This window comes from Macaca thibetana, chromosome 13 (genome assembly GCF_024542745.1).
Source record: "Macaca thibetana thibetana isolate TM-01 chromosome 13, ASM2454274v1, whole genome shotgun sequence".
NCBI classification, from domain to species: domain Eukaryota; kingdom Metazoa; phylum Chordata; class Mammalia; order Primates; family Cercopithecidae; genus Macaca; species Macaca thibetana.
In genome coordinates this window covers 73,975,897-73,991,126 of record NC_065590.1, presented here as the reverse complement: position 1 = coordinate 73,991,126, position 15,230 = coordinate 73,975,897, and the positions used below count along the sequence as shown (strand labels likewise).

Genomic DNA, 15,230 nt, shown 5'->3' with positions numbered 1-15,230 from the left:
TTATCACTCCTCAGTTTTATTCGATTCTAGAGCTGTTTCCCCTCTTCCTTTGAAATCTTTTGGCATTTCTAGTTTTCTTTAGTATAGCATAAAACCTTATGACTCAGTAGAATATATAATCACATGTACCATATTTTAAATAATAAATGTAGTGCACTAATGTGTTATCCTTTACAATTAATCTTCCAATCTGAGGTTAAAGATGTTCAGACAATAGCAACACCAATCTTACATCATTCTGGGTAGCATCTTGTTTCTGGGTTTATGCATCATGTTGACCAGAGTGTGAAAATACTAGAGATGTTTAATAAAATAAACAGAATGCAAGTCATTTGAAATGACAAAAGAACAACAGGCAATGTAGATACTAAAATAGGGGCAGTTTTAAATGGCACACCCTGTCAGGTATATGTGGCATAAATGAACAGTTTTGGCTTCAAATAGTTGTAGATCAAAGAAAATGTGAATCGTGAAAGCATCAGTAAAATTTAGATGTGGGAGAGGCTTTAAAGTAGTTGACTAGAGGCATCTGGTGCTCACCTCCTCCACAAAGGAGAACCAAAATAGCAAGTAGATAATCCCACTTCGAACAGATCACCTAACAGAGAACACTGAAGTTCAACAGAGAAGTGACAGGAAACACCTAAGGCAGGGAAGGAGAGGGAATCAAGGCAGCCTGCTCGGCCAGGATTAGCTGGGAGCCTGGGGAGGCTCCCCAGTGTGAGGAAAGGGTAAATGAGAGACCTCCAGTGATCCACATTCCCATGTGAATTCCTGCAATCCTAGCCACAGGAGAGCCCTTTGGCCCTCACAGACTCTGAGACTAACCTAGGGAGCTGCCTAGAGACCTCATGATGGAATTGCTGCTGAAAGCGAGCTCCCGCACGCTGGGTCCCACACACACCTTCTGAGTCTTAAGCAGGTCCCACCGCCACTGGCACCTGAGCACTCCTCTCAGAGGCCCAGGCCAGGCCCACCCAATGTACCACTACCATCACAGCTGGCACTCACCTGTACGTACCACCTGTGGGCCTGGGGACTGGCCTGCCCAGCCCATTGCAGCCACTGATAACACCAGCATGGACTGCGTGGGAAGCAGAGGGTTGTCTCACCACTGCTACTGCCATCACCTGTGCTATACCCACTGCCCAGGGACTTGAGGACCTGCCTGGCTAACTACTATCGCTGCTGGCACCTAAGCAAGCCATGTAGAGACCCAAGAATTGGCCCACTTGGACCCACTAACACCAGTGCCTGTGTACTCTGCCCTCGGGCCTAAAGACAAACACACTTGGCCCGCCTCTGCTACCACTGGGGCCTGAGGACTGGCCCACCTGGTAGCCTCCTCAGCAAAATTTTATCACAGAATCCACTAGCAACTGTACCTTAAGGCAATGCAGAAATCATAGACACCACTGATGCCATTTACAGCTGAAGAAATCCTATGGAGACTACACTACTGCGTGTACCCAGAATCAGAGCCAAAGTGCCCTGCCCAGATAGCACCACAGATAACATCTTCAGGAAGTCCTCCCCTAAAAAAGATGATAGAGGAATTGGGTAAGGGAAAGGCAAGTCAGAAAACCTCATTTGGATGGTGATATGATAGAGAAGAGCCCTGGTTGGGTTTGGGGAATGGGCAGAGCGGGGACACCAAACTGTCTGATTCAGCACCTTTGACTTGACCTGGACCTGGTTCTGTAGAACACACTCCATTCATATTTGCATTAGAAGATGAACTTCTTGAAGGCAGGGCTGTCTTTTGCTTATTTTCATATTTGCCATGTGTGCCTAGCAGAGTATTAGCTGTTAGGTTGATGAACTCTTATCTACTAAACGCATTGCAGAAGATTAGGATTAAGGTTTAGATATTGGATGCCTATAGCCTCATATACTTTTGCAGTGTTTTCTGAGGAGCTGAGCACATCATCTCTTCCTTCTCCAGTGTGCTGTCTGGCTAGAACAGGGGCCTTGTCTGGCACTCCAAATCAGAAGCCACTTTCTGCCTCCTGTTCATGTTCACTGGCCTAGGGTGAGACCTGACGGGCCCTGCAAGCTCTCACTTCCCTGGGGTGAGAAGAGCAGATGCTGGCTTGCAGCATCAACCATGTTCCTCATTCTCCAAAGTGCCTGATTATTCATTAAATGCTGCCCTAGAATTATCTCTACTGTGGTTAAATATAAAAAACTAGGTAGTGATTTTGATAGTAGGTGACTAGGTTTATTTGGAAAGGTGGGTTTTTTTGTTGAAATTTTTCTCTTCATTATGCACACATACCTAATTGCATGCTTGCTAAAATGGAAGAAGGGACCAGAGAGGGACAGGGACAATCACTGTCACAACTTTTGGTGCCCTGACTCTAAAACTCATATGGTAAACTGATTTTTCATCAGAAAGGTGATGCTCTTAATCTAGACAGATTTATCCTGCAGTATGGTTTTTAATTCATACCTTAGGGTTCATTTTACTATCATTTGGAAAGCCAATGTAGTTTTGGTTTCTCATGTAATGTCAGGCTTTATCTCTCTGCTTCAGCTGATCCCCCTGTGATCTCGGAAGAGAAAGGGCCCTGTTACCGACTTGTCAGTTCTGGAAGACAGTGTATGCACCCTCTGTCTGTTCACCTCACCAAGCAGCTCTGCTGTTGTAGTGTGGGCAAGGCCTGGGGCCCACACTGTGAGAAATGTCCCCTTCCAGGCACAGGTAAGACATTTTCAGCTGTATGTGCACATAGATTCCCAGCCACATGAGTACACAGGACAACTTTGGCAACTTGGGTCATTTTTTGTTTCTGACTTTAATTTTTAATAATACATTGTAAATACTTTTATCACTTTTATAGAAACTGTACACATACAATGTTGAATCAGTGGGAAAAAAATATGTACGAAGAGATTTTTCCCGTTTAAGTGTGATATCAGACTTCCTTTTGAATATTAAGAAATGCCATTATATTTTATCTTCAATTTCCAGGACTCTGAGTCTGATACTTAAGTGTAGAGAGACCAGAAGGCTCTGTTGGGCCATGTGCTTTCGTAATGATTGGCTGCTCATCAATTCACAGTAACTGGACTTGGTGCAGGTTGATTCATTTACTCATTTACTGAGTATCATGCTTAATTTCTTTAATTGGAAATGGAGGGAATTATATTCATGATTGAATTTACGCTATGAAGATTAATAACTTAAGGACAGATCTTGCCAAAACTCCTGAAAACTTCTGTGGGAGTTGAGTATTAAGAAGTAGATTATTCTTTATCCTTCGATTTGGTACATAATTGCCTTATGCCCTGAGAATGCAAATTTCTCTCTTTAAATACCTTACTTCTACCAATGAACCACCAATTTCTCAAGCAAGATGAAGTAGAGTTAAGTGGAAGAGAAAGAAATGTAACCTGAAATCATTAGACCTGATATTAACAAGGAATGGCCTCAATTTCACTTACTTGGGGTAGACATTAAATGGTCTCCTCAATTGCATGTTGGATAAGATGCTTTCCACCTAGGAAAGTGTCTTAACTGTCACAGGGCCATGTAATGTCTTAAAGCTGTAACTTACACCATAGCAGACAAGATTTAAATATAAGTATTATGACTCACCTTTGTTCATGGTTAGAACCAGAAAGAACTGCGTTAAGGCAAAGGATAATACAACATTGATGGTATATTGGTAGACTAGATAATTTTAGGCCTCCAAAAGGTCCTAGTACCCTCTTGTGCCATCTGATCCATTTTTTTTCTTTTTTCTTTTTTTTTTTTTTTGAGATGGAGTCTCGCTCTGTTGCCCAGGCTGGAGTGCAGTGGCGTGATCTTGGCTCACTGCAAGCTCAGCCTCCTGGGTTCATGTCATTCTGCTGCCTCAGCCTCCCAAGTAGCTGGGACTACAGGTGCCCACCACCACGCCCAGCTAATTTTTTTTTTTTTTGTATTTTTAGTAGAGACAGAGTTCCACTATGTTAGCCAGGATGGTCTTGATCTCCTGACCTTGTGATCCGCCCACCTCGGCCTCCCAAAGTGCTGGGATTACAGGCATGGATACTCATTATTAAAAATTAATCAAGTAAATAATCTTTATAATTTATAGACACGTTTCTCATGAAGTTCAGTTTTTAAAGCTTTCAGTTTGTGAATTTATTATGCATATTATTGTGTGTCTGTATAATGTGTTTTTAATTAAAAAAATTTTTTTTAAATTTTTAGCTTTTAAGTTCAGGGGTACAAGTGGAAGCTCAATTTTGATGGCTTTGTAATCCTTACATGAAGCATAAATTGAAATGGTGACTGTAACTCAGGGATACTCCTCTAGTACTATCAATAAATTTGAAAATAATGTTCAAGATAAAATTTTTGCACTGAATTTTTGGTTATATGGTGATTTTCACTAAAAATATTTAGTTCATTAATTCTTTAAACTTGGTTCTTAAAATCATGTTTTCTTCTAGAAACATCTTTCCAAGTAAAAATTGTTTTTCCTAGTTAAACATAAGAATGAGGTTCTACCATTTAGTGTGTGATCCTTAGAAAAACAATATTTTAGCATACTATAAGCAGTATTTTTAGAGTTTCCTTTTTATTGAGAACTAATTTTAGGTCCCAGACATCCAATAGAAGATCTCTTGTTCAGGGAAAGTGAGACATGACTTATTTTACATTCAATTTTAAAAGTAGAAATAAAAAAGTTAACCATAAGCTCCTTGGTGTCTGCATTTGGTAATTTGCCTCCAACACCAACACCAAAGGGATTAGGTGGATTTTTCCTCTGAAGGCCACACACTGCCTTACCCTACTTCTCCCCCTTGCCTTTCCCCTTCACTATTCATCGGGATTATGCTGTGGAGGTTAGCAAATCACATGTGCTGAGTCTACTGTTTTGTTTTGTTTTGTTTTTTAAGAATACAAAACCATTTTTTTCTGGCAATGGTAGTGATTCCAGTGCACAGGATAGCTCGTTGGCCTCTGGGTAATTAAATGAGCTGGTCACGGCCAGGCTTTTGCCCAGCTGTTGTTCCTTTACTTGAAAATAGCTGCATCTTGATTTGGCATTTCCCTTCTTTCTCGATTTCTACCTATCATCTCCAGCATGTCTCACTTCTCTAGACTCCTCCTCACTATTCCGAGATTCTCCCCTTCAGAAACACTTCCCTTTTTCAGTCTTCCGTAATCGACATCCTCTTACCAGCTGATACATGGCATTTTGGTGGAGCCCTTTGTGTTCTTCAACTGGAAACAAACCGTGAGGATTTCAGCATCTCATTTCCCTGAATAGTGATTTTTTTTTCCTTTGGTAACCTTATGGCTCTTCATCAATGTCACTGAGTTCTTTGTTAATAACTAATGAAATTACATCAAAGTGGGGAGAAAAGCCTGATTTTTGCAAATAACACATATACTTACAACATGAGATATATAATACATATAGTGTCTTCTATATATAAAATATCTCCTAATGTATAACCTAATATATATAATATTTTCTAATTGGTTGCTGATATATATGGGATGGAGGGCTAACTACATATATATATATAGTTACCTCTATCCATGGTTATGCATCAATGGATTCAACCCAATTGGTTGGTTGCATCTGTGGATGCAGAACTGGATATGGAGGGCTGATCAGACTATGCAATTTTATGTAAGGGACTTGAGCATTGCAGATTTTGGTATCCACAGGGGGTATCCTAGAACTAATCCCTCATGGATACTGAGGGATGACTATGTATATAATATGATATATAAAATATATGCTAAGTATATGCTATACATAATATGTATATTCTGATTTGGTAGGATAAGGAATTACCAGATGGAAAAATGTTTAGTAAAAAAAAGAGTTGTACTTTTTTTCTGTAAATATGCAAGTTTATCAGAAATTCAAGCAATTTGCTTACATTTTGCACCTGTTTTTGAAGTTTTAAAATGTAACTATATTAGTGATGATTTATTAAGAGCTATTCATCATGATATTTTCCTCTATGTAAGTTTGCACTGTTAGATTTTTAAAAGGAATATTTTCCCATCCCAAATCTAGCTGCTTTTAAGGAAATCTGTCCTGGTGGAATGGGTTATACGGTTTCTGGCGTTCATAGACGCAGGCCAATCCATCACCATGTAGGTAAAGGACCTGTATTTGTCAAGCCAAAGAACACTCAACCTGTTGCTAAAAGTACTCATCCTCCACCTCTCCCAGCCAAGGAAGAGCCAGTGGAGGCCCTGACCTTCTCCCAGGAACACGGGCCAGGAGTGGCGGAGCCAGAAGGTGAGAGCGGTAATGGATCATGGACTCTAGACATCTCTCTGTGTGTCTTTGCTTTGACTTCTCTGTTTATAACCCTCTAGAACAGAGTTTCTCAGCCTCAGCCCTATTGACATTTTAGAGTGGGTAATTATTTGACTAGGGGCTGCCCTGTGTATTGTAAAATGTTTAGCCACTGCTCTAGAATAATATGTACCTAGTAGATAACAATATTCCATGGTAATTTCAGAATGTCGTCCTGCTGTTTGGGGGCTACTTTATCTTGGCATTTATTCCTGGAGAGTGATCTAGATCCTTCAGGGAATAGCCCTAATTCATTTCTTGTCTAGAAGGCCATTTAACAAATATTTATTTGTGAAGTGGAATCCACAGACTTTCAAAGTTAAAGCGTTAAAGTCTAATGGGCAGTCAGGGATCATGGAGGGTGAAATGAAGGAAGCTAAGAAATTGTCAGTTGAAGAGATCTGGTGACCACCTCGTGTGGTTCTTCCGTTTACCCTCTGAGGAACCTGAGACCTAGAGAGGGGACATGACTTGCCAGATGTCATATAGAGAATATGTAATGCGACCTGTGACCACGGAGCACCTTTTCCCAAGGAAAGAATTGAAGGCCTTCTACTTGAGAGGGAGTCTAGAGACAATGGACTTTGACTCTCTCTCTTTGACATTCAGGATGTGGGGTCATCCCTGTCTCTTTATATAAACCAACAGTATCTGATACTTCACATATCTTGCTTACAAAAAATGTTCACCTCAGAAGGAACACACCTTTTAGATTTGTATGGAATAGACATATTTTCTCTAATAAAGCTCCTGTTGGCTTTTCGCAGTTGATTCTTAGGTCAGAATTCAGGGGGCCACTTTTGGGTGCTGTTGAGGAGATAGAGTGCCCAGGCTAGTGTTGTGTTGGGAGCTTGCCACAGCCGCCTTCTTGGTAAGGCAGGCTTTTTTTCTGAGCTCTGAACGTTTGTGTGTTCTGGCCTATTTGAGTCTATGCTTTCACTCACTGCGTTTCTCCCTTGGTAAGGCAGAACAGACAGAACCTAAGCTGGAATCGACAGTTTTAATCAGTTTGCCCCTAGACAGTTAGTGTCATGGCCAGATGATTGCAACTGTTCATTGGTTGCACAGGCAGGAGGAAATGGGCCGTAGTTCCAGATTTTGCCTCAAGACCTTCTTGGTGGTGGGTTAGGCAGAATAAAAGATTAATTGACTTTCTCCAACCCCAAGAATATTGCAACAATGATTTTAATTTGTCTGGTACCCTGATTGCTTTCAGGAGTGCTCCTACCCAACCTGTAAACTAATGTTTGTGGAGACATTGATTAACTTATGAGAAAAATCCTGGTGAATGTTGATCTAGGGCTTTAGAACTAATTAATATGAAGGACCGATTAATGAAAAGCAAGCCTTTAAAAATACAAAGGCATCACCAACACCCTCACAATAACCTTTATGATTGTGTAATGTATAATTTGTTCAGTATATTGATTCTAATCTCTTAATTGGCCCTTCCTGGCTTGTGAAATTCTTTTTTGTAATTTAGTTAGCATATCATTCTGAAAATATCCACGGGCTTCATTAAAGATTGGAATACATCAAGAATGCAGCACATGCTCTCATGTCTCTTATTGAAATCAGTGACATTCTTTTTTAACATTGACACCAGAAAGCGTTGCAAACATTATATACCGTAAGGATAAGCCTTTAACCAATTAATGAAAACGTTTGTTTTCTAACATATGGAAAGTTCCACATAATTGAGATAAGGCATAAAATGATATACCAGAAAGTTTTGCCTTCTTTAGCTTTTTTGTTTAATTTTGATTTTGAAAGAGTTTGCAAGACTTATTCACGTCTCCATGTGCTCCAGTAGCTGAGGAGTAACAGCACTGAGGGTTCTCTGTTAGTCATGTGTAAAATTCCCTAAAATGGCAGATGATCCTAATTCTGCATTTGCTGTAGTTTGATTCTTAATCCTTTTGCGGAGATACTGGACTTCTATTGCTTTTTAAAAATTGAAATATTTTTAAGACTGAATTGTCTTAAATGATACTAATACCGTTTTTCTTTTCTGGTTTTAGTGGCAACTGCACCCCCTGAAAAGGTAATTTATTCATTGTTGGCAAGTCTTTTTGTTTTCAACCCTCCAAATGATTTTCTATTAGAATATGTATGGATTTTTTAGACTTAACTTTAGTAACATCTCTATTATGCATCATTTGGTTTAAGTTAATATAGCATTTAGTTATTCAAAAAAATTTATTGAGCCATTGTTATAGACTGGGACTATTCTCAGTGTTAGGAAAACAATAGAGAACAAATAGGACAAAACTCTCTAATGAAGCTTCAATTCTAGTGAGAAGAAAATGAGGAACTAATGAGAATCAAGGGCATAAATAGAATTCAGTGTCACCTGATGGCCTGGACCATCTGTGAAAGAAAAGCTGTGACATGCTTAGATAAGCATGTATTCTTAGAGCATATAAATAGTGAGGTACTTCTTAATTCAACTAAAATTTAACATACATATTTGAATTGAGTTGAATAAGAACAGAACTTACACTTAAAAGTTACAATCAAATACTAGAATGTTGCTTTTTGAAAAGTCAGTCTGTTGGCTTTTGGGCATAGAATGGGGCTATGAATTGTGAGACATTTTAGTAGCAAATGTAAACATTTACTGGATCTAAGTCCTATTTATGTGATATTGTTCCTTCTCTGAATCTGGCTTTCTTTATTTAATGAAAACATTCATTTTCATTAAATGAATGAACTTTATGTCGAGAACTACTATGATATATTGCTAGACTAAATTATCATTGCATTTTGAAATGGGATCTCAATGTACATAACAGGATTTAATTTTCTTTTTATCTCCTTCTCCATAATAACCACATGAAAATTAGGTAATTATTAAATATGTATATATTTATGTATCATTCTTTAAGCTGACAAGAATGCATTGTTAGAATTTAGATGAGGCAATGCATACATAAATTATTTTAAATAGTATTCTAAATCTTTATCTTATAATTATGGGATAGAATAACATAAATGTCATAATGTAAGTGCTGAAATAATCAAGAAAAAGAGACTGACGATTTTGGAGTGATAGCACTTGTCCAGAAAGAGGTTATAGTATTTTGAGCCCAAAAAAAGTGTAACAGATATGCATACTTTATGTGTACTTTTGAAACTCTTAGCATCTCTAAAGATCAGTCACAGAGAGTAGTTTGCAATTTTGTTGATTTTGAATTTAGTTCTGGTTGATATATGGAAGTAATTATTTAGCTTGTAGGTGGGCCAGCCAGCAGCCTGGCAGTCTCATCATAACTCAGTTCTTCTGTCTTTATGATTGAATTTTATAACTTTCATTAAAAATCTAAAAGAGATCCTAAAAAACTGTCTTGTATACTTTTACTGCATTTTATTTGGGGAGGAGAGAGTACAAAAAATGCAATCATAGCCTTTGTTGTCTTGGTACCTACAAAAGTCTCATGATGTTATGTGATGGATGAAGAAAAGAGAGGATGCCCAGGATGTGCAAAGGTGTGGTGGAGGGGACAGTCAGGCTCATGAAAGACTTGGTCAGAAACAGAATTAGGGACTGCTTTGGAAAGCTAGAGTACCAAACTGCCATTGTAAATCAGTGGGGAAATACCCTGAGTCTCGACTGGACCCTATTTGTTAAACGTAGAAGTGGTGTAGATTAGGAAGTCTGCTGCCTCACAGTGATGGGGAAAATTCTGTCTGTAAACTGCAGGAGTGGATTAACACCTGATCCTGGTCTGTTCCTTGTTGGCATTGGCCATGGCTGCAGGGAATGGGGTGTAATAGAGACTGGTTGAGGTCATCTCTAGTAAGTAATAGAAAGCTAGTCTATATTCTTAAGAAGACAGAGGAAATGTGGAGAAAACTGTTAAGTGCTCAATATTTGTAGGAGATGAATTTTGGTAGGACTACTCAAGTTAAGAAGAAAGAGGAAACCAGTTAGATTATTACAGTAAACTGAAAATGAGAGTGAGTCCAGCCTAGGGAGGTGGGGTCTATGGATATGAAAAAGGGTGAACAACTATAAGAAAAAAGTATCAGTGGATGGGGCTTTCAATGAAGAATGAAAGAGAGAGGACTAAAAAGTGACTTTAAGTCTGGATGGGACAGATTAATGATGACTGTGGCATTGGCAGAAATGAAGTTGGAATGAGAGCCTGGACGGTTTTGGAAGGGTGGGCTGGAGGTATCTGTGGGATACCTAAATGGACTTACTCTGTAAGCATTTATGCTTGCAAAGTTGGATTTGTGATGAGATATTCAGGCAGACTATCTTAGAAAAAACAGAAAAGAGGTGATACTTGAAGCCAGGAGAAGAGGATAAGAGGTTAACAGAGGCCAGAGGAGTAAGCTTTCTGGAGGAGGACAGAACCAAGTAACTCGATGAATACTTGAATGTAGTGATGATATGAGCTCTCTGGTCCCATCTGGTGTGAGTGAAGTCTCAGATCCTTAACTAGGCTAATTGTTCAGTTGGCATGAGCCCTGCACAGTTATAACTGGAAGCTGAGCCGTGGATGATGGACTGCTTCTTTGCTTGAGGTCCAGGGGACAAGCTTGGGCACCAAAATGCATGATAAAGCCCCAAATCCTTCTCCAAGCCAGCAGATTTCTGTTGCTCTGCCTGGCTACCACTGTTCAGAAAGCTGGAGTTGTAAAGTTATCAGATGTGAGGTTAAAGGAGGCCGTAGTGACTGACTGATTTAAAATATTTTAACTTACCATGTGTTCTTTGTTATGGCACATCTGCTATATTCATTATTTAATCTGCAAACTGTGGCTGGTCATCTCAGTGGCCACATGTGAATGAGGCAAAGGTTTAGTCCTCTTTGGGGGTTAGTTTTGCCCTATTGCAGACCAAATATGGACCCCTGGGCCAAGACATTTCTTACAAGGTCAGACTTTGGGCCTCAGGGAAATGGCTGAGGATATGTGCATGGATCAGCACCACTGGGAAAAGTTTAGGGCTTCCCATAGTAGCATCACATCAATGGTTCTTTTTTTTTTTTTTTTTTTTTTTTTTTTGTAATTTCACACAATTATACATGTAAGGTCCTATGATACTTCTTTGCCTTTCTAAGAATATAATTAATTAAATAAAAATAGATGTGGGAAACTAAAAATAATTTCCACTTTCAACTCTTTTTTTTTTCTTACTCTCTTTTAAAATACAACCATCCAGGAAATACCTTCATTGGATCAAGAGAAAACCAAACTTGAGCCTGGTCAACCCCAGCTGTCTCCAGGCATTTCAACTATTCATCTGCATCCACAGTTTCCAGGTAGCCTGTGTTGATCTGTGCTGTTTGTCAGAGTATTCTGAATAAAAATGTAAGACGGGAAATTTTTGTCTTTGATTTTGTTTAGTAAATTACTAGGCTTCATAACTGAAGTTCAGTGTTAAGTATAGTAATATACTTATATAATGTTAGCATAATTACAGCATTTTAAGTATTGCAGTGGTAAAGATAAGAGTTTTTTTACTGTTTTCTGTGATCCGGAGTGGTATATACTATCCAAACATTATCGAAGGTTATCATTTGATGAACGATCATTTTTCTTGGCTTCTGCATCACTCTCAGATATTCCTGCTAAATGTTGAACCCAGAGCTATAGATTAATACCATGAGCCTTAGGACATAGAACAGTTCTTCATATCTGAGAAATGCTGTGATATATTGCTAGACTAAATTATCCTTACGTTTCGAAATGGGATCTCAATGCACATTAACAGGCTTTAATTTTCTTTTTATCCTCTACTTTCTCATATAGTAGTGATTGAAAAAACATCACCTCCTGTGCCTGTTGAAGTAGCTCCTGAAGCTTCTACGTCTAGTGCCAGCCAAGTGATTGCGCCTACTCAAGTGACAGGTTGGTGCAGTGTTTTTACGTTATACATCACGTGGAGGAGACGTGGGGCTGAGCTTCATTTTAAATGTAGTATCAGTTGTATAAGCTTGCTCATGGCAGGGTTAGCCATAAGAGCAAATATTTGGAAATCATCTAAATACAGGTAAAAAGGAGGAGTATGTGTAAATAAATTATAGTACATATGAAATGGAATATCACATAGTATTAAAATAATGTTTGAAAAGAGTAGTTAATTAATATCATGAGGAAATATGGCATAATCTTTGTTAATAAATACAGAATACAGGCTAGGTGCAGTGGCTCATGCCTGTAATCCCAGCACTTTGGGAGGCTGAGGCAGGTGGACCACGAGCGGATCATGAGGTCAAGAGGTCAAGATCATCCTGGCCAACACGATGAAACCCCGTCTCTACTAAAAATACAAAACGTTAGCCAGACTTGGCGATGCACACCTGTAGTCTCAGCTACTTGGAAGGCTGAGGCAGGGGAATTGCTTGAACCCAGGAGGCAGAGATTGCAGTGAGCCAAGATCGCACCACTGCATTCCAGCCTGGTGACAGAGCGAGACTCTGTCTAAAAAAAAAGGCCAGGCACGGTGGTTCACGCCTGTAATCCCAGCACTTTGGGAAGTCAGTGTGGGCAGATCACTGGGTCAGGAGATTGAGAACATCCTAGCTAACACGGTGAAACCCCATCTCTACTAAAAATACAAAAAATTAGCTAGGCATGGTGGCAGATGCCTGTAGTCCCAGCTACTCGGAGGCTGAGGCAGGAGAATGGTGTGAACCCAGGAGGTGGAGCTTGCAGTGAGCCGAGATTGCGCCACTGCACTCCACCCTGGGCAACGGAGCAAGACTCCGTCTCAAAAAAAAAAAGGAAAAAAAAGAAAAAATACAATGTAATGATTACAATTTTACTTTTAAAATTTCTACAAACACAGAAAAAAGAAAGAAAATGCATCAGTGTTCAATTCTCACCAGTTAATACAGGATCACGGATAATTATGTTCTTTAATGTATTTTTATTTTCAAAGTTCTGTATAATAAACATTATTGTAATCATGAGTGAAATAGTGTAAAAATGTTTTATATTTTGAAACAAATGAAAAATTCTAAATGTCCATATCCTGAATGTGTATCGAGCGCTGATAAATCAATAGGAAAAATACTAACAATAGAGAAATGGAAAAATAATACAATCAGATAATTTGTAGGAAAAAACAATACCAAGAAGCATATAACAGAAAATTTCAACTTTCCTGGTAATCAAAGAAAGGCAAGCTAACCTAGGGTGATACCTTATTCCTATCAAATTAGTATGTAAAACCTAATCAAACTATTTTTATCAGGGTGAGATTGAGACTCTCTCACATTACTGAAGGGAGTATGTGTTGGGGTTTTCCAGAGACACGGAACCAACAGGATATATCCAGATATATAGAAAGGGCTTTATTGTGAGGGATTGGCTCACACCATTCTGAAGGCTGAGAAATTCCAGGCCAAGGAAACCTGGTGTTGTGGTTCCAGTGCAAACCCAAAGGCCTGAGAAGCAGGGGAGTTGGTAGCATGAGTCTGAAGGCCTGGATACTGGGCACGCCAGTGTCTGAGGGCAGGAGAAGATGGATGTCCAAGCTGGAGCAGAGCAAATTGCCTTCCTCAGCCTTTTGGTTGTGTTTGGGCCCACCCCCAACAGATAGGATACCCACCCATGCTGCTGAGGGTGATCTTTACACAGTCTAACAATTCAAAGGCCATTTTCTTCCAGAAACACCCTCACAGACACACCCAGAAATATGTAATCAGCTATCTGGATATCCCTTAGCCCATTCCAGTTGACTCATGACATTAACCATCACAGAGTATAAAGCACAAACTGGCGATATGTATAAAAAACTTTAGAACTATTCAGAACTTTTGACCTAGCAATTCTATTTTAAGACATCTTGTCTAAGGAAATAATGTTCCCAGAGGCTGTGGGTAGTAGTTTATATGAGTGGTTACCTATCACAGACAATGTACAATACAGAATAAATAGAAATCACTGAACATCCAACTACAGGGAAATAGATAATTATGTTACATCTATACATTGGAACATTATGTTGCCACCAAATATAGTATTTTTGAAGAATTTTTATTGAAAGATAGCAGGAAGTAGTCATACAATATTGCTAAATTTAAGATGAAGTATAAAAAAATGAATGACATAGAGTATTATACCAGTTTTTTTTTAAAGACATATATACACTGAGAAAATGCTGGGAGAAAATACATTAGATATTAGCAGTGGTTATTTTTTGTAGTGGGATCTGAGAGATTTAAGTGTTTTATTTTAGTGTTTTTATTTTCCGTATTTTATAAACTCAACAGTTATTTTTAGAGTCAGAAAAAAATGTCACTAAGGGTCACATCATCAACTGTAACTGAATTCATGATACCACTGCAGGATAAAGTTTGGCAGTGTGTTATAGGAGCTAAATGGAAGAGTTTGGAGCCTCCTTTAGAATATTCCCTCCTCATAAACATATTATGGTTCCTTTCTAATAGAAATGTTCTCATATGTTAAGCTTTTGGCCACTTAGTGAGTCAGTAGGCCAGGAGCCTCGCTCTTCAGGGTGCAGCTGCAGTCACCTAGCCACAGCTTGAGATCCAGACATCCCTGTGCTCTCAGAGGCCAGGAAGCCCCCCTTCCCCCACTAGCTCAGAAATGCCTGCTCTCACTCCTTGGCCTCTCCCTACTGCCAGCGCCTGCTCCAGGGTGGAGCAAAGTTGTGGCCAAGCCCAAGTGCTGTTGCAACCCAGCTGGGTATGCATGTGCTTGGGGCAGCGCTGACACACCAGCCCCCTGCCACCTCGGCCCCCTCTGGACATTGGACACCAGTGAGCATGGAAGGGAGGCTGAGGGGAAGCTGAGGGTAGCTCAGTGTGGGCTTGCAGGTGCCCCTCAGCATGAACAGCCTAGGTGTGTGGACAACATGTTGATGGAGGGAGGCAGACAGGTTCCTGAGTGGAAAGGGGTGATTCCCCAGTGAAACCCCACCTTCAAGCC

The 15,230-nt window shown here is 39.6% G+C and overlaps 1 protein-coding gene across 14 annotated transcripts in view; it reads left to right on the top strand.

Moving 5' to 3' along the window:
• The window catches only part of LTBP1 (latent transforming growth factor beta binding protein 1), a 446,965-nt gene that overhangs the window by 297,076 nt on the left and 134,659 nt on the right, over window positions 1-15,230 (top strand). For 6 of the 14 annotated variants that reach the window (XM_050754119.1, XM_050754124.1, XM_050754123.1 and 3 more), the window contains 5 exons: window positions 2,537-2,704; window positions 6,033-6,260; window positions 8,342-8,364; window positions 11,494-11,593; window positions 12,084-12,182. In XM_050754119.1, coding sequence (XP_050610076.1) covers window positions 2,537-2,704; window positions 6,033-6,260; window positions 8,342-8,364; window positions 11,494-11,593; window positions 12,084-12,182 — 618 coding nt within the window. The remainder of the gene's footprint in view (window positions 1-2,536; window positions 2,705-6,032; window positions 6,261-8,341; window positions 8,365-11,493; window positions 11,594-12,083; window positions 12,183-15,230) is intronic. The other 8 variants (XM_050754120.1, XM_050754125.1, XM_050754133.1 and 5 more) reach the window with 3 other exon arrangements.